Below are 23,111 nucleotides of genomic sequence, written 5' to 3' on the forward strand. Positions count from 1 at the left end.
GCCTCCTGTTCACTCCATTCTCCCTCCCTCTATCATTCGCTCACCCCCACCCTCACTCACTTTCACAGGGCTGGGGCAGGAGGTTGAGGTGTGGGAAGGGGTGAGGGCTCTGGCTGTGGGTGCGGACTCTGGTGTGGGGCCGGGGATGAGGGGTTTGGGGTGCAGGAGGGGGCTCCGGGTTGGGGCCAAGGGGTTCAGAGTGTGGGAAAGGGTTCAGGGTTTGGGTGTGGGGGGGTGGGGGGTTACAGGCACTGGCTGGTGGGGTGGGGTGCGGCCGGGGACGAGGGGTTTTGGGTGCAGGAGGGGTCTCAGGGCTGGGGGAGAGGGTTGGGGAGGGGCGGGAAGGTTGTGGGCTCTGGGAGGGAGTTAGGATGCAGGAGGGAGTTCCAACCTGGGGCAGGTGGTTGGAGTGCAGGAGGGGGTTCAGGCTGCGGCTCTGTCTATCCATCGCTTACCTCAAGTTGCTCCCAGAAGCGGACGGCATGTCCAGCTCCTAGGCAGAGGGGCCAGGGACCTCTGCACTCTGCCCACACCCTTAGTGCTGCCCTCACAGTTTCATTGACCACGGTTCCCAGCCAATGGGAGCTGCAGAGTCGGCGCTCAGGGCGGGGGCCACCTAGGAGGCGGACATGATGGCCGCATTGGGAGCCGCACAGAGCTTGGGCAGGCAGAGAGCGTGCCTTTACCCCCACCCCCACCTCCCGTACCATCAACTGGACTTTTAGCAGCCTGGTCAGCGAACCTTGGCGGTGTTGACCAGAGCCACCACGATCCCTTTCAACTGGGAGTTCTGGTCGAAAACCGGACACCTGGCAACCCTAATTTGTATCATCTCCACAGCTCTCTTTGATTTAATTGTGGGTTGTGGGAACTGATGCATTTACAGGTAAGACTTGCGTGCTCGTGGAGAACCCACTTGGAGGCTGATCATCTCCTCATGCATTATGCTAGAAGCCAAAAGTTTTTACCTCTTCCCTGAGCATGTAGGATTTATCCATTGGAACCATTTTGTGTTGGTGATTCCAGCTGACCTCGAGGAGAAATGTTCTTCATTTTTTTTTAAAGTACTTTTTACATGCCCAGGGCCATATCAAGATCTCGCATGTAAAGTGGTTATCTCTACCTAGAGTCTGCTGTATAAATAGCAAAGTCATAAAATCCCAGTCTCATACTTTCCCTGACTCCAATACAGTGGTTTGAGTTGATCTAAGACATTGATTAGATTGATATACATGAGACTGCTCATGTCAGTGTCCATACACAAAGTTGCAGCAATTTAACTAAATCAGTATCAAATCACATCTTCTGTTAAACTGCATGGAGACCAGACTTTGAAGTTATAGAGAGCACTGAACCGATCTCAAGCGATAACATTCTGACCTAAATTTCCTTTGCAGTCTCAGTTTAAGACCGGAAATGAAGAATATTCTGTTTAAACTTTTGTGTAGAAGTACTGTTAAACTGCTGCAGTGATTTACATGTACAGCTGGCAAAGCGATTTTGATCCTTTTGCATGAAAAGCTCTATATAAATGTTAGGTATTCTGGTTGCCTAGGAGTTTGATTTGGGGACTGAAATATTCTGTTTTTCTTCCCATGAATTGCTGTCCAACTCATGTTTCACTTTAATTTTTCCTTCCATAAAAACTGGCAGTCTAAAGATCTGAAATCCAGTTTAGCTCTCTCTTCACCCCAATAAAAAAAAATCCTAACTTTTCATAAATAAGCAGGTTAAATGTGCATTGGAAAACTATTATGGAATTTGCCCTCCTGGATTCAAACTGATTTCAACTTCTTAGTTATTATATGTGATATGAATTTCTGAAAACTTGAATTAAACTTTCCAAGGAGATCAGCTTTAAATATTGGCTCTCTAGATGTTAAACTCTCTCTAGTCAATTCTGTGGTACTGACTAATTTACCGTCCCTTTCAGGCACAGCAGGGTCTAAGGGTCAAAGTTATTAGAATATCTATCCTTTTCAAAAAGTCTCCTTTAATCAATAATAAAAGGGATACATCTATGGGGTCTTTCAGACATGGTACCCAAAACATTTCTCAAATATTTTAAGCTTATTAGAACTGTGTAGTATTACTTTTCACCATAGAAATGTCTGTTTTTCACTAGTAGTAAGATGATGATAATAGTAATTTAACAATGCATACTAGTACCCATTTGAAACCTTCAAAGGGAAGTTACCAGAATTGGAATTTGGCAAAGACCTCAAATACCTAAAATTGTAATGGGTTTCTTTAAGGCCTCATTTTCAAAACAGCAGAAGTGCAGGGCTATGGACAGCTCTACATCTGATTTGAGCATATAATTACCCCAATTGTGCATGGAAATTAGATATGGCTGGTTAAGTGGGGATGTTAATGGATAGAGAAGGGAAGCCAGAATCAAGGGAGAACACTCCAGGAAGTGTATCTGTCGGAACAAACAGAGGAGGTGACCGAGAAAAGGAAGACTCCAAAGGAAAGAAGGTGTGGAAGACAAATTGGGAGGTGTCTTACAGAAAAACCTGAGAGATCAGAGGGTATATAATCTCCAATCATGATAAATGCTGGTAGATTGATAATAGGCTCCCTTTCTTGAAGATAAATAGGGGTAGCCATATCTTGTTGGGAGAAAGAGTGGCTGTATTGTGAGAATCATGTGGCCTGGCTGGGGTGGTGGTACAGGTTTAGATAAGCATCCTGAAGTTTCGATGGTTAATCTCAACATATCCAAAACTCCAGAGATTCTGGGTTCTCCAATAACTAGTTTTATATGCCACCTTGTGAGTGGGATCTAGTGTACTTTCATATGTATTTTTAAGTATACTAATACAAAACATCACCTTGTATTGATATCAAGTCATAATACAATACACAGGGCGCAGAGAATATTGGATTTTCATGAGAGAACATAAAAGAGCAGCATGGAAATTTCAGTTGTGAGGCCTAGTTAATTGAAGAGATACGCAAACAAAACAATTCTCTGGAATGGGAATGGAACACCAGCTATGTGACAGCTGAGAGAGCAGTGGTTTTCAGATTTGTTTATTCAGAGAATTGTCCTTGTAAAATTTATAAATGGTGGTAACAACTGTAAAAACCCTCAGTAGTATCCCAGCTGGGTCACTCTGCGACAGTAACTCGAATCCCAAAGAGAATGCTGTATGAGAGATCCTTTCAGACTGCTAGTAGGAGTATGGTAGTAGGTATGCATCCGATGAAGTGAGCTGTAGCTCACGAAAACTTATGCTCAAATAAATTGGTTAGTCTCTAAGGTGCCACAAGTCCTCCTTTTCTTTTTTCTAGTAGGAGTAGTAACAGTATTTATAAGGGAACCATCACTATGCTATATTTGTGAAAAAGATGCAGCACTTTATAAGAACAGGTCCTACACTCTCCTCTCTGACAGGATGATCAAATGAAAATCCTACAAGTGGGAACAAAGTAGAGTTCAGTTTCCCAGTGCTGGAATACCCATGTACGGGGACAGTAGGCCTCTAAGAGGTATGTCTACAGTGTATCTGGGGGGTGAGCCTCCCAGCCCAGGTCCGCAGACTTGTGCTAGTAGATCAAGTGCTAAAAATGGCCATGTGGGTGTTCTCACTTGGGATGGAGCTTGGAATCTCAGGGTAGGTCTACACTACCCGCTGGATCAGCGGGTAGCAATCGATATATCGGGTCGATTTATCACTTCTAGTCTACACGCGATAAATCGATCCCTGAGCGCTCTCCTGTCGACTCTGGAACTCCAGCACTGCGAGAGGCGCAAGCAGAGTCGACGGGGGAGCTGCGGCAGTCGGCTCACCGCTGTGAAGACGCCACAGTAAATTAATCTAGGTACGTCAACTTCAGCTATGCTATTCTCATAGCTGAAGTTGCGTACCTTACATCGACTCCCTACCCACTAGTGTAGCCCAGGGCTTAGGCTCACCCCAGCCCCCTAGACCTGAGAGTAAGAGCTGTAGCCTGAGCTGCAATGTGTACACTCCCAGATGCTCTGTATACATGCTCTGGGTGCTCCTATAATACAAGTAAACAATGGTAATACATCTCAAGACTCATTAGAGGTTATTGGGACAAAATTGATAAATGTCTGCGTGCTCCACAAACAATAACACAGGTGGCCGTGTGAAAATACAAGCAGAGTTGCATAATTTGGGACTGCTCCAGGTGTGCCTTTCGAAGTATCATGAAAAATAGCTAACTTCTTTTAGTTGTGAGTGTAGCATCCACAAGATTTTCAGTCAGAATTATGATCTTCAGGTTGGTAGTGATCATCTAAAAAAATGAACACTGCAGCTACATAGCTGATGTTCAAAAAGTAAGGATTCTGGAACTGACAATAGTCCGTTCTCAAACGGGCAATTGTTTTATAACTTTGTATGAGCCATAATATTGTACACTAGCTTCTGCATGCTGTATCTGCTGTCCCCTGTCCTAACTTGTCTGTGTCCTCATCTGTAGATCCTCCCTCCAGTTGGTGTGGGATGAACAGCTGTCTGGTGTTTTGGAAATAGTGATGTTGAATTTTTGGTTGCTGCTAAGTCCTCTGTGGCTTTTTTGGGGGGGCTACTTAGTCCATAGTGTGCTTAGTATTTTACTAGAACTGGCTTTGTTTTTTGAAGATTTTTTTTCCCCAGATTCCTAAGAAGTGCCAGAAAAAAACTTTACATATTGTCCATATGTTCACATTGCTGGGCTAATGAAATTGGTGGTGTTGATCCACTACTAGGAAGTAAACAGTCAAACTACCAGGGTGGATTGATTTTAAATCGTTGATTTTAATTACAGTTTTGCATTTGTACTTAGTTATTTTCCTAAAGAAAGATAATTCTCATTGGTTGGTAGCCATTAAAACATGAAGACACGCTATATCTATACACTTTTATTTGAGCCTTTATGTAGCTTAACTCTCATTTAGTCAGATCCTTAATTTTTACATTTTTATTTTGCTAGAAAACCGTGAATAATGCATTTCTTATTTACTAGATGATTAATTTTTTACTTGTGCAATGTGTCAAATCTATTTGGATGGAAATTCGAACAATTTAAAAATGCAAAAAAGCAGCATTTTAAAGTTATTTATTTTTTAATTAGTTAAATAAAACTACCTTAAATGTCCTGGATACATAAGAAAAAAGTTGATCAAAAATTATCAAAACATGTTTTGCATTTAAAACTTATTTATGAAGTAAAGGAACTATTATCTACAGTTAGTGAGTGAATCAACATGATTGTTTCTTGTCATCATGTCCTTCCAGATTTTAGAACTAGTAGAAATCATAGATTGGAAGAAGAAAACAAGCTGTTTTGCTTTTTTCAACTTTAACTTTGAATGAACTAATAATTGAACTGAAATAATTAAATCAACTGAAATGGAAATAGAAAAGGAGTACTTGTGGCACCTTAGAGACTAACCAATTTATTTAGTCTCTAAAGTGCCACAAGTCCTCCTTTTCTTTTTGCGAATACAGACTAACACGGCTGTTACTCTGAAACCTGAAATGGAAATATTCTCCCTGAACCTGCAGACAAGGTTACTGCTCTCAAAAGTGGATTTAGCATATCAGGAAACACTGGATCCATGTGCTTAGCCAGTGGCTTCCACCAGTCCAGTACTTTGATTTTCTTTAAAACTCTGGTTGTAAAAATATACTGTTTTAATTTTTTTTAATGTAAATTAAATTATTTTAATAGGTTTGAGTAAGTTTAGGCCTTAATATATGTTGTCATAACTTCAAATTTAAATTTAAGTAAATCTGTTTTTAAAAATAATCCTGCATTTAATGTAAATAAAATCTGATTTAAATTAAAAAAAAAATTAAAAAAATGATTTTTATCCTCCCTGCAAGATAACTGTTCCTCCATTTGGAGAACAGGCAAAATTGGAACGGAAGGATGTTTATCTAGCAATTGGTAGGGGGTAGAGTTATCTACGTCCGAGCCAAGAAGTTTCAGTATTTCAGTTCCAGACTTGGAACTCCGTAGCAGAAAGTAAATGTAGACATTGAGAACCAAAAATGTTTTGGTTCCAGATATGAACAATTTTTTCACTGACCTCTTTTTAGTGTCATGCATATAAATTTTGTATTGCTGCATCCATTGATAATTGGTAAGTTTTGTTTTTCAAAGACTTGGCTTAACCTACATATTATTTAACCAACCCAAAAGTCACTTAATAATTCTATTGTTTATCACAACTTTAATAAGTTGTGATATGCTAGAGCATAATTGATAATATTTACCTTATTTACCTTAATTTTGTTCCATACTTTTGGTCCATTTAACAGACACAACTGGCAGCATCTACTCAAGAGATTGGTATTAAAACAGCAGATGCATTTCAGGGTCAAGACTATTGGTATTTCCTCAATTTCATAAACACTAAATTAGCTCACAAATTATACCTGTAAATCAAGTGTGCAGCTTGTTGTGAAAGAAATGGGATGGGTTTGGTCTTTTTTATGTCCTGCAGCAATGACTTCTTGTGCTGTGGCCTTGTCTGACCTCACAAAGTATACAGAGCTGACTTGGACAGTACTTGGATGAGAAATGTCCAAGGAAAATCCAGGATGCAACTGGAAACAGGGACTTGTGTGAGTAATTTAGTAGCTGGCACTTTCCTTCTGAGTTCCTGCTGAATCAGTTCAACACACTGTTCAGGGTATTGTCATTGGAAGTATCATTAGTCCTGAGGTAGTGATGAATTTTTGTTTAGGGAGTTACACTCTGTACTGAGCTTACTGGTGGGTAGGTGTATGTGTGTGTGTGTGAGAGATGCCCCTTTTTGCTAGATTCCCCTTGCTAAAGTGCACTTTGGAAGTACTCTCAAATTCAGAATTACTGCCACAGCTATATTTTGTCCTTAGAGATTGTCCCTAAGGATTTTTTCAGACAATTGAAAATATCCTGTGTGCTTGTTTTAAAAATAATAACCAAAAAAATTAAATAGTCCTTTTATAATCCTTGTATCATGGTAATGACGTACCGAGTCACACAATAGATTCCTGCCAGCACTGCAACTGTCATATCTTTAGAATGTCAAGATTCTCAGCCTTTCAATTTTATGTATTTGTGTGTCATGCTGATGGTTTGAGATGACAGACTTTAAAATTAACCCTGGCCCATCACACCAGTTTGGGAGTTTCAGTACTTGTCTAAGACTGAATAAAAGCAAGTCCTATGGTAATATTTAATCTCTGAAAACGGAAGACGTTTATAGTCAGTGTGTATGAAATGTGATTCAGTTCTCTGAAAACAGAGTTTGCTAACCTGACTTGATTATTTAAAATTAAGAGGTTTAATTTGCTTTCAAGACAACAGCAGCTTTAACATTATGGGTTGCTACACCATGCATTGTAGTCAAACTATTATTGCTCCCTCTTAAGTCTCTGGCCACATCTCCTCTTAAGCTACTATTCTGAATACCTCATTCATATCCTTTTCCCAGGACCATGTCTGTGCCTTTCATAAGGCCCCTAAATCTGGAACTCCCTTTCTGACCCCATCCTGTTTCCAAGTACCTCCTCTAACCTCTCCACCAAGGAAACTTAAACTGTGATTTCTTTTTAAATTATTGACTGTTCTCAGTTGCCTGCATTATTTTCACGAGCAACCAAATGTTTGTATTTTCACCCTTGTTCTCTTACAGTTTGACTATTCCCTTAGTCCCCCACAAGGCAGATTGATTTATATCAGTGATTTAATTCAGCAGCAGGAAATCTTGATATCAGTAATCAATTTTAATCTTGTTTTTCATTTGTACTTCTTATTTGTCTAAAGAGAGGTTGATTCTCATTGTTTTTAATTTGGTACTACTTTTTGTTAACCAGGAGGATAAACTATAGCAGTTGTATAACTTGGCATATACTTATTCAGATCCTTAATTTTTGCTCTGTTAGAAAATAGTGAATGATGCATTTCTTATTTCCTAGATGATTAAGTATTTACTTGTGATTTGTGTCAAACTGCATTTGGATGGAAATTAAAATTCAATTAAAATGCACAAAAAGAATAAAGTAGTTTATTAGTTTTAAATAAAATTATCTTAAATATCGTGGATACATAAGGAGAAAAGTGAGTTTATGAAAACATGTTTTGCCTTTAAAACTGATTTATTAAACAAGGAAAGTATTAATAATTAGTGAATTGATGTGATTTGTTTCTGGTCACCATGTCATTAAATATTTTAGATCTAGTAGATCTCATCCTCTCTCACCTCATTTTTATTCATAGATAGTAACAGGAAAATAAGCTTTCATGCTTTTTCAGTTGGTTTCCCAACTCTGAACAAATAATTTAACTGAACTAGTTGAATAAACTGAGATGAGTGAAATATTTTCTCTGCAACTGCGGAAGCTATCAAAAGCTGATTTGTCGCTTCAACAGTCTCTGGTTCCAGGTGTTTGACCATTGACTTCCACCAGTTCAGTGGTTTGAAGTTTCTTTAAAACTTCAGCAGCAAGCATGTACTCCTTGAATATTATTTTTATTTAAATTATCTTACTATATTTTATTAAGTTTAGGCCTTAACACAGGTCATCATTTTAATTACATTTTATTTTTAAAAATAAACCTATTTAAATTTTTAAAAACATCTTAAATCATTGTTTATCTACCTCAGTCCTGCAAACAAAATTGCATGAACAGAGTCCTGTTCCCACACAGAGCTGCCTTTAAGCCAGTACGGCCCTACATAGTTTTCTTTGCAGGCTTGGATCCTGGAAGCAATTTGGGTTAGACCTGTATTCTTTTTTGTGAAGTGTCATGCACTTCTGTGGTGCTGTATAAGTAGTAAATAGCAGTCACTACAAAAGGTGGTATCACATTCCCAAATCAAGAATTCATATGCCAGGTGTCCTTTCAGGCAATCTTTGAGTGAGTGGCATAATGGGATTCTAATGCAGTAGATAGAGCACAAGCTGGGTCTGTATCCATATGTGCCTGGGTGGGACACTTTTAAAGAAATGTGACTAACACAGGTCCTTCTGATTCCCTAATGTTTTCATCCACTTAAACATGTTTAAAGTTTGCTCCATATCAGTTTCACCAGGCACTGGAAAGGTTGTATGAGAAGGAGGATTAGAAAAGCAGAATTACCTAATTTTATTTTCACTTTTTTTGAGCACACCATAGTGTGTGCAGAGCAAGATAAATGAAAGCTGTGGCAGGCTAAGCAGCAACTGTATTGAATGCAAACCAGGGGAAACAATTGGGCAAGAGTTTATTCTTCTGCACCTGTGGGACAAAAAACGTATAGGCTATTCAAGGATATCTTTAACTACACGGAGTAACTGAACATATCTCTGAAACTTTCTTATATTAATAACCTATTTTTCATGGATGTATTGTCTATTTATGAATGTATTAATTTCACTACTACTGCACTCAAAATCAAATTACCATGCTAAATTCAAGCACTCTTTTGTTTGTTTGTTAACAGCCACAGTGGAATGTTACAATCCAAGAATGAATGAATGGAGCTATGTTGCAAAAATGAATGAGCCCCACTATGGTCATGCTGGAACTGTGTATGGGGGATTAATGTATATTTCAGGTAAATCGTTCTTTTAAGTTTATGAACAAAACCCACCACACATGAGGCATATTGGCTACATACTTTTTCTTACTCCAGTGGGTGAAGGAAGAGTAAAAGAATTATTCTTACTTTAGATATAAAACATCTGCATGTTTCAAACAGTGATTCATAGCTTCATACAAAGTTAGTCAAATAACACACACTTACTAAATCTCTAAAAGAACCATTTTAGATAAAAATACCGCTGTTGGTAGATACTTATTTTAAACCTGTCTAATTTGCAATGCTCACTAGTACATCTTAACCTTCGGTGCTGCATTTTTATGAACACAAACACTCATAGTTGTCAAACAGAATTTGTCATTTTGCCCTTAGATAAGTAGTTACCTCACTAAGGATTGGAAAGGTTACATAACACTACAAATACTGAGATAAAAGTATCTACTTATGTAAGACAAAGTTGGAAGGATTTTAAGGTTAACCACAGTATGTGAGTGGTTTCAGAGTAGCAGTCATGTTAGTCTGTATCCGCAAAAAGAACAGGAGTACTTGTGGCACCTTAGAGACTAACAAATTTATTAGAGCATAAGCTTTCGTGAGGTTCAGCTCACTTCATCGGATGCACAGAATGGAACATATGGTAAGATAGATAGATTGTGTATATACACAATCTATATTACTATATGTTCCATTCTATGCATCCAATGAAGTGAGTTGTAGCTCACGAAAGCTTATGCTCTAATAAATTTGTTAGTCTCTAAGGTGCCACAAGTACTCCTGTTCTTTTTTGCAGTATGTGAGTGGTGTCTTTACTTTTCACTGCTTCTGTGTTGCTGTAACTTTTGATTGGTCCTGTGCCTCTGAAAGGCGATAATGTAATGCATGCTGTTCAAATCAGGATCCATAGTTATCCTGAGAAAGAAAGTTCTCTGATCTCCCATATAATTATTCTGCTTTGAGGGGAATTCCATGCCAAGTCAATAAATGGTCCCACCTGATGTACTCTGATTTCACATGCTTTCCCTGGGTAGTGGCATTTAGTAGGCTCCATGCCCACATTTTTGCCTCATGCTTGTTCTAAATAACACTTGGCTCAGAATTTCCACTGACCTCAGACAAGGACACTTCCTTTTTATAGCGATAGTGCAGCTGAAATGAGTGCATTGCACCCAGTGTATATTTTACAACCACTCTAAGAATTCTGTTTGCCCTCCTTTAAGAACTCAAATGCAAATATTCTATGACATTGGTTTATTAGATACAGTTTGAAGCCAGGCATGATAGGGTGGTTTTAGTAGATGGATTTCTCATCAGAAGGGATCTGTATTTTTTTACATGTTACATTTTAGATAAAATCAGGGATTTGTCATGTTGCAAAAGTTGTTTTAAAGTTAGATTCCTCCCTTTCTAATTTATTTTCTATCTACGTATCTTTAAATTATTAGTGAGCTTACAGTCCCTGCTGCAGCTTCTCACCTTGCTCTTTGTATTCCCCACAGGTTTTCTCTGTCTGTCCATATAGACACCCTTACGGGTGCTATTACCTTAGTGATGAAAACAATGTCAATACCTAGACAGTCTCTCAGTAGAATGTTCTCTTGTTCAGGTTTTTATCATCTGACAGACTGCCAAGCACTCATAGTGGTGGCTGCCATTAGGTGGCTTAAGCAGCTCATTAATCCTCTTTTTGTTTCTTTGCTTGCTTCCTTTCCAAAGAGCTCTTAAGGGCTTTTTTAAATGGCTTTTACAGAAGTCAAGGATTCTGCAAATCCTGTGATAATCAAAGCATTACAGTTTTTAGGTCAAATCACTTAGACTTATGCCTGTCTTCTGAAAAAGTCTTGTTTTATAGCGATCTCCTACAGTTAAACAGGTAGTTGTATAATTGTCAGAAACAATGCCATCTTGAACACATCTGTGATGGCTGAAATTAGTGTAGCTGCTTTCTCTAACCTCACCTGAAATCTGCATGCTGTAGGGAGCAACTTGATCTTGGGGTCAGAGTACACTGCTGGGAGACTTGGGCTCTCGTGTCTGCTCTGCCATTTTCTTAATATGGCCTTGGGAAAGCGTGAGAACTGAAGGCCAGTTAGGAGGAGCTGGTCAGGCTTGTAGGTTGACCAACTAGTCGGCACGCAGGCCTCAAAGGTTCTGGGCATATGTTGCTTGTTGAAAGAAATTTGACTTTTTATAAATTTTATTAAAACAAAAATTAAAAAAACCAGATCACCAAAGCTCAACCTACTATTAATATTAAACTTAACTAACAGTAAAGTACTACAACTGTCAAATAAAGGGCAAATCGAACATGTTAGACTCAATATTAAATCATCAAATTAATACGAAAAATAATCAGTCTTTTTACAGATTTTAAGAAGGTGCCTGTCCGTATTGTTATAATTCCCATCTAAGGAATTTTGACCAGAGGGAGTCAAATCTATAATTGCTTAATACTAAAGCCAAATTATTATCTAATGTCTGGACAACCTCAAAGCCAATTATAGAGCTTACTCCTTGGATTTCAGTGTGATGGCTAACCCTTCCTCCCCAGAGATGGTATAATACAGACTGTAACAGGAAGTTCTTGATAAACCATTGTTTAACAACTCTTATTTTCCTGAAAATGTCAGTGACAATCTCAATTCTTTCAGTTCTATTAAACATAGGACACACAACATACCCTAATGAGTGTCTCTGAGACATTTAGAGCTGATTATACCTGGGGAAATTTTCTTTCAGGCTCCGTCCCTGTCTGGCCTTCATGAGTGCAGCCCCGGTTTCACTTCCATGCCCTAAACATAAAAAGGTTAAAAACAAGACAAAAACCCAAAAAGAAAAAATTCTATTTAGAATAGCAAGGGCTATACAGACTCTTCAGCTCTCTGTCTCCTAGAGTTTGGAACTGCAGTCAAGGAGTCAGATGGTGGTGATCTGCTGGCACAGCACTTGTTGCTTGTGGGATTCCTTCAGGTACAGGTGAAGACTAGAGAAGGCTGTAATGGCTTTGTAGTTGATGTGACTTCCTCTCTTCAAGATTATCAATATTGGGGATTTTGGCAGGTCAGTCTTCTCTCAGATGACTTAGTGACCCAAAACGGCAAGGCTTCTTGGCCTTACCCTTGATTCTGAGTCTGTGACCTTAATTCTGAGTCTGTGACCTTAGCTACTCAGCCTTAACTACCTACATGGAGCCATGTAGCTTGGTCCAATCAGGAGCAAATTTGGTCAGGGAAAGCGTCAATATGGAAAAGTCCTACTTAAATCAGCCATTTAAGAACTAGTCAGTGTTTTGCATACCTGAGAAACTGAGTCTGTGATCTCCTCCCCCCACCCTCCAAGTATAAAAAATATCTCGTACATTAAATCTCTTTTTAGGAAGCTGGCATGATCTTATGTGGGTGAAAGGTCTTAAGGTGACATTAAATCCCCAGTTTACAGTAAGTTCAATATGAAATTCTATAAAAATAGCTTATTGGAAAAAATCCTAGTAATAAAACCAGTCCCTCCAAAATCATTCATCAGCAAAATTAAAAATAAATTCAAATTTATTATCAGTTTCATCATCTTTAATTTCTTCTTCCCTCATTCTTTTTGACCTTCCATTCCAGCACTAGGCTATTGGTCAAAGAGCTTACTTTCTGAACTCTTCGTTTTTACATAGAAAAATTACTTTATAGCTTATCAAGAAGAAGCCCATTTGAAATATAAACCCCTATTTTTTATATAAGGGTCTATATTCCCATATAAGCTGTCCCTCATTTAACTCCCTGTTGCTTATTTTCTTTATGGTGCATTTGTTGTTGGAGCCATTGATGGAGATTATCACTAAATAGAGGGAGGAAAAATCTTGCTATCAAGGCATGTTCCTGTAACTCTACAGACATTGATAGCCCTCTCTAATGCCGGTGGTTAAAGAAAAGGTACTATGTTAAAGAGCAGCTATGTCTAAGGAAGCATGAGGTTACGCACTCAGGGTCACTGGCCAACTACTAAAGTTTACAAACTTATGTGACTGTCCCATTTTATGCTTTCGTTTGTAGGAAGCGATCTGAGAAGTAGGTAAGTGGCCTCTGAAATTTGCGCTGTTTGAAGGGATGTCAAAGTTTGCTGTTCAGCATCAGCTGAAGTGGCAGTAGTGACGCGACTTGAAAGTGAGTAAGTGCTGCTTGGAAATGGGTCAAATGGAACAAAAATCCTTCCCCAGGCAGCACTGTTCATTTCACTCAAAGCCACCACTTCTGGTTCCTCAGCTGATGTCAGAGTCCCTCTGATATGCTCTTGACAGAGATGCTCTTCAGAAGTAGCTTACTCACACTTGGACAATTGCCTGTCACTAGAGAGCCGGTAAAAGGGATGCTAAATAGTAGTCTGATTTCATAGTAGCAGCCGTGTTAGTTGGTATCTGCAATAAGAAAAGGAGTTCTTGTGGCACCTTAGAGACTAACAAATTTATTAGAGCATAAGTTTTTGTGGGCTACAGCTCACTTCATCGGATGCATAAAATGGAACATATAATCTCTCTCTCTCTCTCTTACACTCTCTCTCTCTCACTCTCTCTCACACACTCTCTCTCTCTCTCTCTCACACACACACACTTGGAAGTTGCCATACAGACTGTGAGAGGCTAATTAGTTAAGATGAGCTATTATCAGCAGGAGAAAAACATTTGAAGAGGATTAAGAGGAAACTTTTTTTTTTCTCCTGCTGATAATAGCTCATCTTAACTAATTAGCCTCTCAGTTTGTATGGCAACTTCCAACTTATCTGTATGTGTATATATATATATCTTACTATATGTTCCATTCTATGCATCCGATGAGGTGGGCTGTAGCCCACGAAAGCTTATGGTCTAATAAATTTATTAGTCTCTAAGGTGCCACAAGTACCCCTGTTCTTTTTAAACAGTAGTCTGTCAGATTGGGACCATGAGCAGGGACAGTGTGCTCACTTTTCTCAGAACTGTTGCTGGTTCTTTAATTTCAGGCTCTTGAGTTAAATGAAAGTGGGGAAAAGTTTGCCAAATCAGAAAGTTTCAAATGGGAAAGGAGTGCAACTATTTTCTCTTTTTTTAAAAGAGTCATATAAACAATGGAGAATTAGTCAGAGAGCAGAGTTGCCTCTCTCAAATCCACAACTAGAGGGGAACCTTTGCACAAGTATATCTCACCAGTTCAGTTCAGAGGGCGGGCTCAGCTGCTTTCTCAGGAACAGTACTCTCCCCTCTTCAGGACTCAGCAGAATCCTCTTCACATAGTCCAAGTTCTGTGTTGGCAAAGAGGTAGAAACTGGGTAATCTGTAATGAGGAATGGACAGGATGTAGATGGAGCCAAGGGAGATGCACCATCTATGGCTACATGGAGCTTACTCAGAAAAGAGAATACAGCCTGGGACTATGTTATCTTGTTGATTGAGCCATTCCCCAGAATTCCCAGGGGGGGCCACACTCCGAGTTTCCCTACTAATGCAGGTGCCATGGTGTGGAGATGCGTGTGCTCAACACAAACGGTTCTGGTCTCCCGTATCTATATCCTTGAGCAGTGGTTCTCAACCAGGAGTACGTGTACCCCTGGGGGTTCGCAGAGGTCTTCCAGGGGGTACATCAAGTCATCTAGATATTTTTACAACAGGTTACGTAAAAAGCACTAGCTAAGTCAGTACAAACTAAAATTTCATCCAGACAATGACTTGTTTATACTGCTGTATCTAGGATACACTGAAATGTAAGTACAGTATTTATATTCCAATTGATTTATTTTATAAATATATGGTAAAAATGAGAAAGTAAGCAATTTTTCAGTAACTGTGCTGTGACACTTCTGTATTTTTATGTCTGATTTTATAAGCATGTAGTTTGTAAGTGAAGTGAAACTTGGGGTATGCAAGACAAATCAGCCCCCTGAAAGAGGCACAGTAGTGTGGAAAGGTAGAGAGCCACTGTCCTTGGGGATCTTCTAGAATTTGTTGAAATACTGTTACATTTTTGCTATGACTTGTTTATTCCAGGGTCAATATTACTTTGATTTTCTTTCTTTCTATAGGCGGAATTACCCATGATACTTTCCAAAAAGAACTTATGTGCTTTGACCCCGACACAGACAAATGGACTCAGAAAGCTCCAATGACAACAGTTAGAGGTCTGCACTGCATGTGTACTGTTGGAGACAAGCTTTATGTTATTGGCGGAAATCACTTTAGAGGAACAAGTGATTACGATGATGTTCTAAGCTGTGAATATTATTCACCCACCCTAGACCAGTGGACTCCAATTGCTGCTATGTTACGTGGGCAAAGTGATGTTGGGGTTGCTGTCTTTGAAAATAAAATCTACGTTGTTGGAGGGTACTCTTGGAATAATCGTTGTATGGTGGAAATAGTCCAGAAATATGACCCGGAAAAGGATGAGTGGCATAAGGTCTTTGACCTCCCAGAATCACTTGGTGGCATTCGAGCCTGCACTCTTACAGTTTTCCCACCAGAAGACAACACAGGGTCACCTTCTAGAGAGTCACCTCTGTCGGCACCTTAAAAAAATCCTTTGACTTACGGTGTTGTGGTAATACCTTTGCACTGCATCATGGAGTGTCTCATTTTTCTTCAGTAGTATCTGTTAGGCTTAGCCTACAGCAATTGGTACAGTTACTGAGGGAGAAAAAAAAAAGACTTTGACATTACTTGTGCTGTTTGTTTGGCCTAGAATGTTTATCGAGTGGTTAGCAAAGATTATGGAAAAATGTACTCAACAGAGCCAAATCTTTAAAAGTGAGAAACAAGATATTGTCTATAAAATATATGAATTAGGTACGTTTTTAATGTTGTGTATTGGGTGTGAGGTACCTTACAACTTACATTAGGAAGCCCAATAAATCAAATTGGAAGGGGTCATAGTGAACGTGTAATTATGTTCACTAACCTTCATATTTGAAAGTCTTTCTTCCTTTCATCTTTGATTGCAGATTTTAAAGGGAGGCGGCCTGCACCCATGTGAACTATGACAAAAGGTTGCCAGCAGGCCTGAGCTACCTCCCTCTTTTCACAGAGTATTTTTGACACATCTCTTTACCTGCCCAACTGGGTGGGTGCTTTAAGAGCATATGGAGTTTCTTAGGCAGACAGGAGAAATCAAATAATAATTTAAAAAATATTAATATTATGCAACAGGTGGACCCTGTGTAGGCTGGGGTTTTTTTAATAGCATATATTGAGGGGGTTTTCCCTGACTCAATTAAGTGACACTTCAAACAGAAGACTTAAAATGTTTGGGCTTTTTAATTTTTGGTCTCTTTCCCCTCCCCCACACACCCAGTAATCAGCTTCCGTTTGTAAGGGAGCATAAGCTATTAATAAATTGGAATTCAGTACAGTTGTATGACCTGTTGTATGCCTGTATTGAGTTATGTAGATAAGGGCTAGGAATGTTAATTCAAGCCACTAAATTTGTCCAAATTGTTCCTTCAGATCAAATTTAATCTAATTTTTCTCCTTCGCTGTTGAGATAACTTACATATTACATGTCCTTTGTATAGTCTCAGTTAATAAGGTTATTTAGCACAAAGTGCAGCTTCAGCAGGAGAGCTGCTTTTTGCTCAGTGAACTCAGACTACCATGTTTTACCTTCTTTTGTTCAATAAAACTTTTAACTGCAATTATTCAGCCTAAGATACCTCATTAATGTTGCTTTGATTTTCTTCTTCTGCTCACTGTTACCAGGGATACACATTGCATATATATGTGTGGGTAGATTAACTTGCTAGGAAACCAATGCACAAGTGGTCTCAAATGGGTACTTTGACCTACTTTCAAGGCACTATTTTGGCCATACTTGTCTATTGTAATTTTAAGGACTGAAAATGTGGAAATGTCTGAACAGTTGTGCATAGAGTGAGCTAATATGTAAATGTTAAGCAGTACAAATGTACTACACAGTAATCTTTATCGGTTCCAACACAGTAATTTGCTTCTGAATATGTTTTTTTTTTTAAGTTCTGGTTTTAAATCAAATTAAATTTAAAATGCAGGGCAAATAATAACAAATGTTAGTCAGTTTTGATTATCTGAACGCAAAATCCTCATTATTTTTGGCTTTCCATCATAAAAAGCACAAAAATTTGTACTAATTGCTCGCAATCATGGTGGCTTTTGCAGACATCTGGAGATGGGTGTTTACATTATTTGTTATTTTATTATGGTATCTATTACCAGTTACAATATAAATCTTAGTAGCATGCTCTCAGCATAAGTATTCTTTTCCATGTTTTTCCACTATAACAATATTGGGTTTGAACCCCAAATCTTCTAACTGCTGGTGTTTGTTTTTCTCTGATGGAATTTAATTGGTCAAGTGTCCTTCACTCATTTTTCAAATGTACTTTTATCACAGGTTTCATATTTTAACATTATTTTGCTTAAAAGCAAAGTGGTTCTTCCTCAAAACATTTTCTAACTCTGGGCTACTTATGTTGAGTTACCACAAGTTATCCTGTATGGAAATGAAAGATGGAATGTTCTTGGGAAATATTTGACCTATTCAAGATCAAATGAGTATTCTAGGTAAAATATTTTGTTCCACTCATAGGAAACAGAAGATGAGCAAATATTGCTGTCACTAATGCAGGTATTTAACATACACTTTACCTATTTTTAGCTTAAATGCCACCTCTAGTGAACTATTGTGAACATAAAACCCAGAGGCCTGTATCATACTTACTTTATTTTTCAACTAGAAAAGAAATCCTCCTCCTAGAAAGAGAAACAGCAACTCATTTTGGATGATTCAAGTATGGTTTTGGTTTCTGAATCCTTAGGGTCCACTTCTTGAAAGTGGATCTTAGCCCTGATGGTCTGCACTCTGAAGATGCTGATGGTGGAAAGACCCTTTGGAGATACCTTTCTGAAGATTAGAAGAGGAAGTCTAGCAGCTTCCCTGTCGGAGAGCAGGTAACTGGAACATAGCAACTCTTTCAGCTTTAGGGATTCTTTTTAATGACAAACTGTTAGCTATAATCCTTAAATGCAACGTGCTTGTGTTGAATTTCTGCACCAACACTGGATGTATATGGGATAATGGATTAGATTTGTCCTTAAATAAAATGCTTCTCCTTTTGAATTTTTTTCCTGTTATTTTTATGGCTAAAGAATTCTACCACACAATGAAATTATTTCAGATCAGTTCACCAGGACTTAAGAGTAAATCTCAAAGACTCAATAGAGATGGCAAATTGTTTTTCTTTTGTGGTGCGCTGTTGAATAGCTTGACACTGACTGCATCTCTTTTCATGATAGCCTGAGAGAACCTCAGTCTGTGAATCTAGAAGGAATTATGGAAAGCTGCTTCCAGGAGAAGGATATTCACCCTCCACTTTTAACAAGATTGCTTTTGTGGCAAGATTGTGAGCTATCATGGCATTAAATGCTCGCAGTACACAGGTGATGGCCCAAGTCCTTTACATCAATTGTTGATAGTAACATCATCTAGTTGTCGCAGTACCAAAGAGGGAATGGTAATTGAATGCAAAGTTGATGCTTACCCTGAGTTGGATGCAAGGGATGTTAAGGGGACAGCTGGAAGAGCCATGGTAATCTCGAATACCCAAAGGCCAGAGGTGTCCGTCTTCCAACCGTTAAGGCAGTTTGTAATCTCAGGGTTGATCTGGACTCCTGTCTTGGTTCCCAAACAGCATTCCTAGCAGCTGCTGCTTTTGTCCATTTACAGCTGGTCGGGAGACTGTTGCAAGCCTCTCAGAAGCCACATGTTTGAGTTCCAGGCTTGACTGCTTCAATGCAGTATACATTGTCCCAAAGCCATTCCGGATTTCATTTGTTGCTTTGGATAAATTGTGGTGTTGCTGTACTGTCTTTACAGTTTAAAGTTCTTTTTGAAGATGTTTGCTCACTAGTTGTCTTATTGTAGCCCCTCCTTCCCATCTTATTCTAAATAGTCATCCCCTATTCCACTGATGTCTTCTTTGTTCTAGCCTAACGACTGGTTTCATGTGAGAAATGTCCTTTGCTTGGAGAGATTAATCTGTATCCAAACTACTGTCGACCTTGTTTCTGAGTTAAGACTGAACTCACGTATGTTTATAGTTCTCTTAACACTTCTGTTCTCTCGTTTCTGGAAGGTGCACCAAAATTTGTAAAAATGTAATGACTTGCCTAATTTAGGAAGGACTGAAGGGCAAAATGCACCATTACTGATAAGTAACAACTCACTGTTTTCCTAGGAATAAACTTGGAAAGTTAATTAATCTGATCATAGCACAACTTTCAGACACTTGGAAGTTAGCTATGTAAGACAAGTCGTCTTGATTCAACATTGCTGAGAGTGTTTCTGGAAAAGTAGATATATGCTTATCTTACTGCAGGAAAAATACGGAGGCCTGGGCTACACTAGTGGGGGGTTCAAACTAAGATACGCAACTTAGTATCTTAGTTCGACTTACCTGGCCGTCTTCACGGCAGCGAGTCGACCGCAGCGGCTCCCCTGTCGACTCCGCTTATTCCTCCTGCCGAGGTGGAGTCAGGCGTTGATTCAGGGATCGATTTATCGTGTCTATCCCTGATAGATCGAAGACGTACCCTGAGTCTTGTACTCCACTGGCTTGCACCTTGCATAGTCAATCATGCCTATGCAAAGTGAATGTAGTATGCTACCCACTTTGCAGAGGTGTAGCATCCATGCTAGAATCAGACCCGCTGTGTATAGGGCTTTACATTTTCAGAGCACTTTACAGCTGTTCTTTTCTTTTTACTTAAGCACTGTGTAGTTAATCATAGTTTCCACTTAGCCGCAAGAGAATGAAAGTTCTTAAAGTCTACCTGTGGTCAGAAAGTCTATGTAAAAATACAACATTTTTATACTTAAGAGAAAATCTGTGGCGTGAACAGTTATATCCGCTTTGCTTGATGACAAAAATAAGTTTTTGTTTCCTCTTACTCATGTCAGTACTGCAGAACCAGATGGAAAAGTGAGCCTGGTCTGGGAATCAGACCTTTTCTGCTTGGCTGCCACTGACTCATCATGTGACTTTTGGCATTTACCTGGTACATCTTTACCCCTGCTGCAAGTTAGGGATCATGTCAGCCTACTCACTGGGGTCTGGTGAGGCCTAATGGTTGTAAGCTGCCTTGAGTCCTCCAGAGAAGGACACAAAGCAGGTGATTATTTATTGGGGTGATATTTTTGGTTTATTTCATCCATCAACAGGGTGAAGTGAACTTAGTACCTTATTTTGCAGTCCCCATCCTCAGTCTCTTCCCTTTGTCTTCCACTATACTCACTATTTCTGGTGTACCATGGAAAATACCACAGTAGCCTCAAGTTTCCATCTTCAACAAAATGTTTTGCCTAGTTTCTTCTGTTTGTAAAGATGCTCCCTGTTAGATATTAGGAAAGAATTAAGGCAACCAGTGGCACAAGTGCCCTTCTGAAGTGTTTAGATAACTAGGCTGTTTGCATGTTTTCAGGGGATGCAAGTTCATATAGCCTGGGAAAGGTGCTGCTGTAGAGGTTTATCGGTACTTCATCTGGGGGCATGCCTCTCAGCCCTGGAAGACAGACACAGGCTAGCTCTACTTGAGCTAGCATGCTAACAATAACAGTGTGAACTTTTGCAACACTGGGTGGTGACACAGGCTAGCCACCCAAGTATGGACTCTGGTGGGCTTATACTTTTGGATCCTAGCCCAGGCTGCAACATCAACACTGCTGTTTTAGCACGCTAGCTCAAACAGAGCTAGGACATGTCTTTGTACCCGAGCTGAGAGACTCGCTGTCAAACTGCAGTGCAGGTCTGAATGGAATTTGCCCGTTTATTAGAAGTAGGGCTGATCTTGGCTGCTATGGTTCTTGACCATGGGGGGCATATTGAACCTGTTGCTGCCTTTTTGTTTTTTGGATTTCAGCCATGAATTGGGTAATGCCTTTTTTCCATCTGTGGTTGGACTGGAAACTACAACTGGTCCTTCCTGATCCAGAGGTTGCCAGAGCATTCATGTATCTACAAACTCCAAAGACCGGTTTCTGCAGTGTATTCTAGTGATGGTTTCTTTGGTTAAGCACTCTGAAGCACTGAATTTAAACTGTGAAGCCAAGATTGTCTTTGGAAAAGAGTCCTTGCTGAATGTGTATTGTTGATAAAAGGAACGCTTAAGACACTCCAGAAGCATTCCTCTTCAGTTAACAGATGATGATGATGACCATCACGGCCAAGATATTCACAAGCATTAGTGATTTTGGATGCCCAACTTGAGACACCTTAGAGGTGCCTGACATCTCAGAGGGAGGTGTTCCCTTGGGCTTTGTAAACATCAGTCCCTCTTTGAGCTGTCTCAGGTGGGCCACCAAAATCATTAATTACTTCTGAAAAATCTTGGCCAATGAGTGTAGAGTGGGAAAGATGCCTCTTTAAGATGTGGTTATTTAAAATATCCTGTGGGCATGCCATAACCGAGCAGGTTTGATACCGAGTTTGAAGTAATGTTTAGCTAAGTTTAATGCTATGCTGTTTATTACATCAGTTCACATTTTAAAACTGATAACTCATAACTTTTTCTATCTTCAAAATCCCAGTGTGAAAGTTTACTACATATAGAGGCTTACATACATGATCTTATCTATCTAGATCTCTACTAATAGGACTATATTACTGTAGTGATGTATTTTTCCCCATGGCATGGGGAAAGGGAAGTAGTAGTATCCCCATTTGACAGATAGGAAATTCAGACTAGGTGACTTGCCCAAGGTCACCCAGGAAGTCTGTGGCAGAGCAGAGAATTGAACCCAGGTCTCCCAAGTCCCAGCTTGCATTCTTCCTACTTCCTGCTTTACAGTAGAACCTCAGAGTTACGAACATCTCGGGAATGGAGGTTGTTCGTAAATCTGAAAAACAATTACGGTTGTTCTTTCAAAAGTTTACAACTGTACATTGACTTAATATAGCTTTGAAACTTTACTATGCAGAAGAAAAATGCTGCTTTCCCATTTTTTAGTAGTGTCAGTTTAACGCAGTGCTGTATCTGCGTGTGTGTGCGTGCGTGCACGTACTGGTGCCTCCTTATCGTGTACTTCTGGTTCCAAATGAGGTGGGTGGTTGACTGGTCAGTTCATAATTCTGGTGCTCGTAACTCAGAGGTTCTCCTGTATATAGGACTGATAGGTTGTAGTCTGGTTAATAAATCAATGAAATAACTGAGTAACTGCAATGCAAGTCTAGTCAACTTACGTTTTCCATGTGTTATATAATACTAATCCCTCTTAATGGTTTTATTTTTAATTATCCCTCTAGTACACAAATGACACAAGAATCTAGAGCCCAAGACTTCTCTCAGTGTCTGTAACTCTCAAGGCGGTGGGGGGAACAATCTTTGTGGTGTTCTCCATGTGGTATGACATAGTACTGGAAACTGGAGTCCAAGTGGAAATCCAAGTTTTTTTGCATTACACGCACCTGTGGAAGTTTGCCTCTCAAATGTATACTGGCTTTGAAACCTTATCAAACCAGTGTGAGAAAGAAAGATGAGCACACACACACACACTATTTCTTGACCTGTATTTACAGCTGTGTTTCCAGTGGTGCTCAG

At 39.4% G+C, this 23,111-nt stretch overlaps 1 protein-coding gene across 17 annotated transcripts in view; it reads left to right on the forward strand.

The window, feature by feature from the left end:
- The window catches only part of KLHL13 (kelch like family member 13), a 120,793-nt gene extending 103,617 nt beyond the window's left edge, over positions 1-17,176 (forward strand). For 16 of the 17 annotated variants that reach the window (XM_073358544.1, XM_073358551.1, XM_073358554.1 and 13 more), the window contains 2 exons: positions 9,437-9,550; positions 15,572-17,176. In XM_073358544.1, the coding sequence (XP_073214645.1) occupies positions 9,437-9,550; positions 15,572-16,059 (602 nt within the window). In that variant the 3' untranslated portion in view covers positions 16,060-17,176. The remainder of the gene's footprint in view (positions 1-9,436; positions 9,551-15,571) is intronic. The other variant, XM_073358548.1, reaches the window with a different exon arrangement.
- Positions 17,177-23,111: the final 5,935 nt, after the last annotated feature.

Source organism: Lepidochelys kempii, chromosome 9, assembly GCF_965140265.1.
Source record: "Lepidochelys kempii isolate rLepKem1 chromosome 9, rLepKem1.hap2, whole genome shotgun sequence".
Classification (NCBI taxonomy): Eukaryota; Metazoa; Chordata; order Testudines; family Cheloniidae; genus Lepidochelys; species Lepidochelys kempii.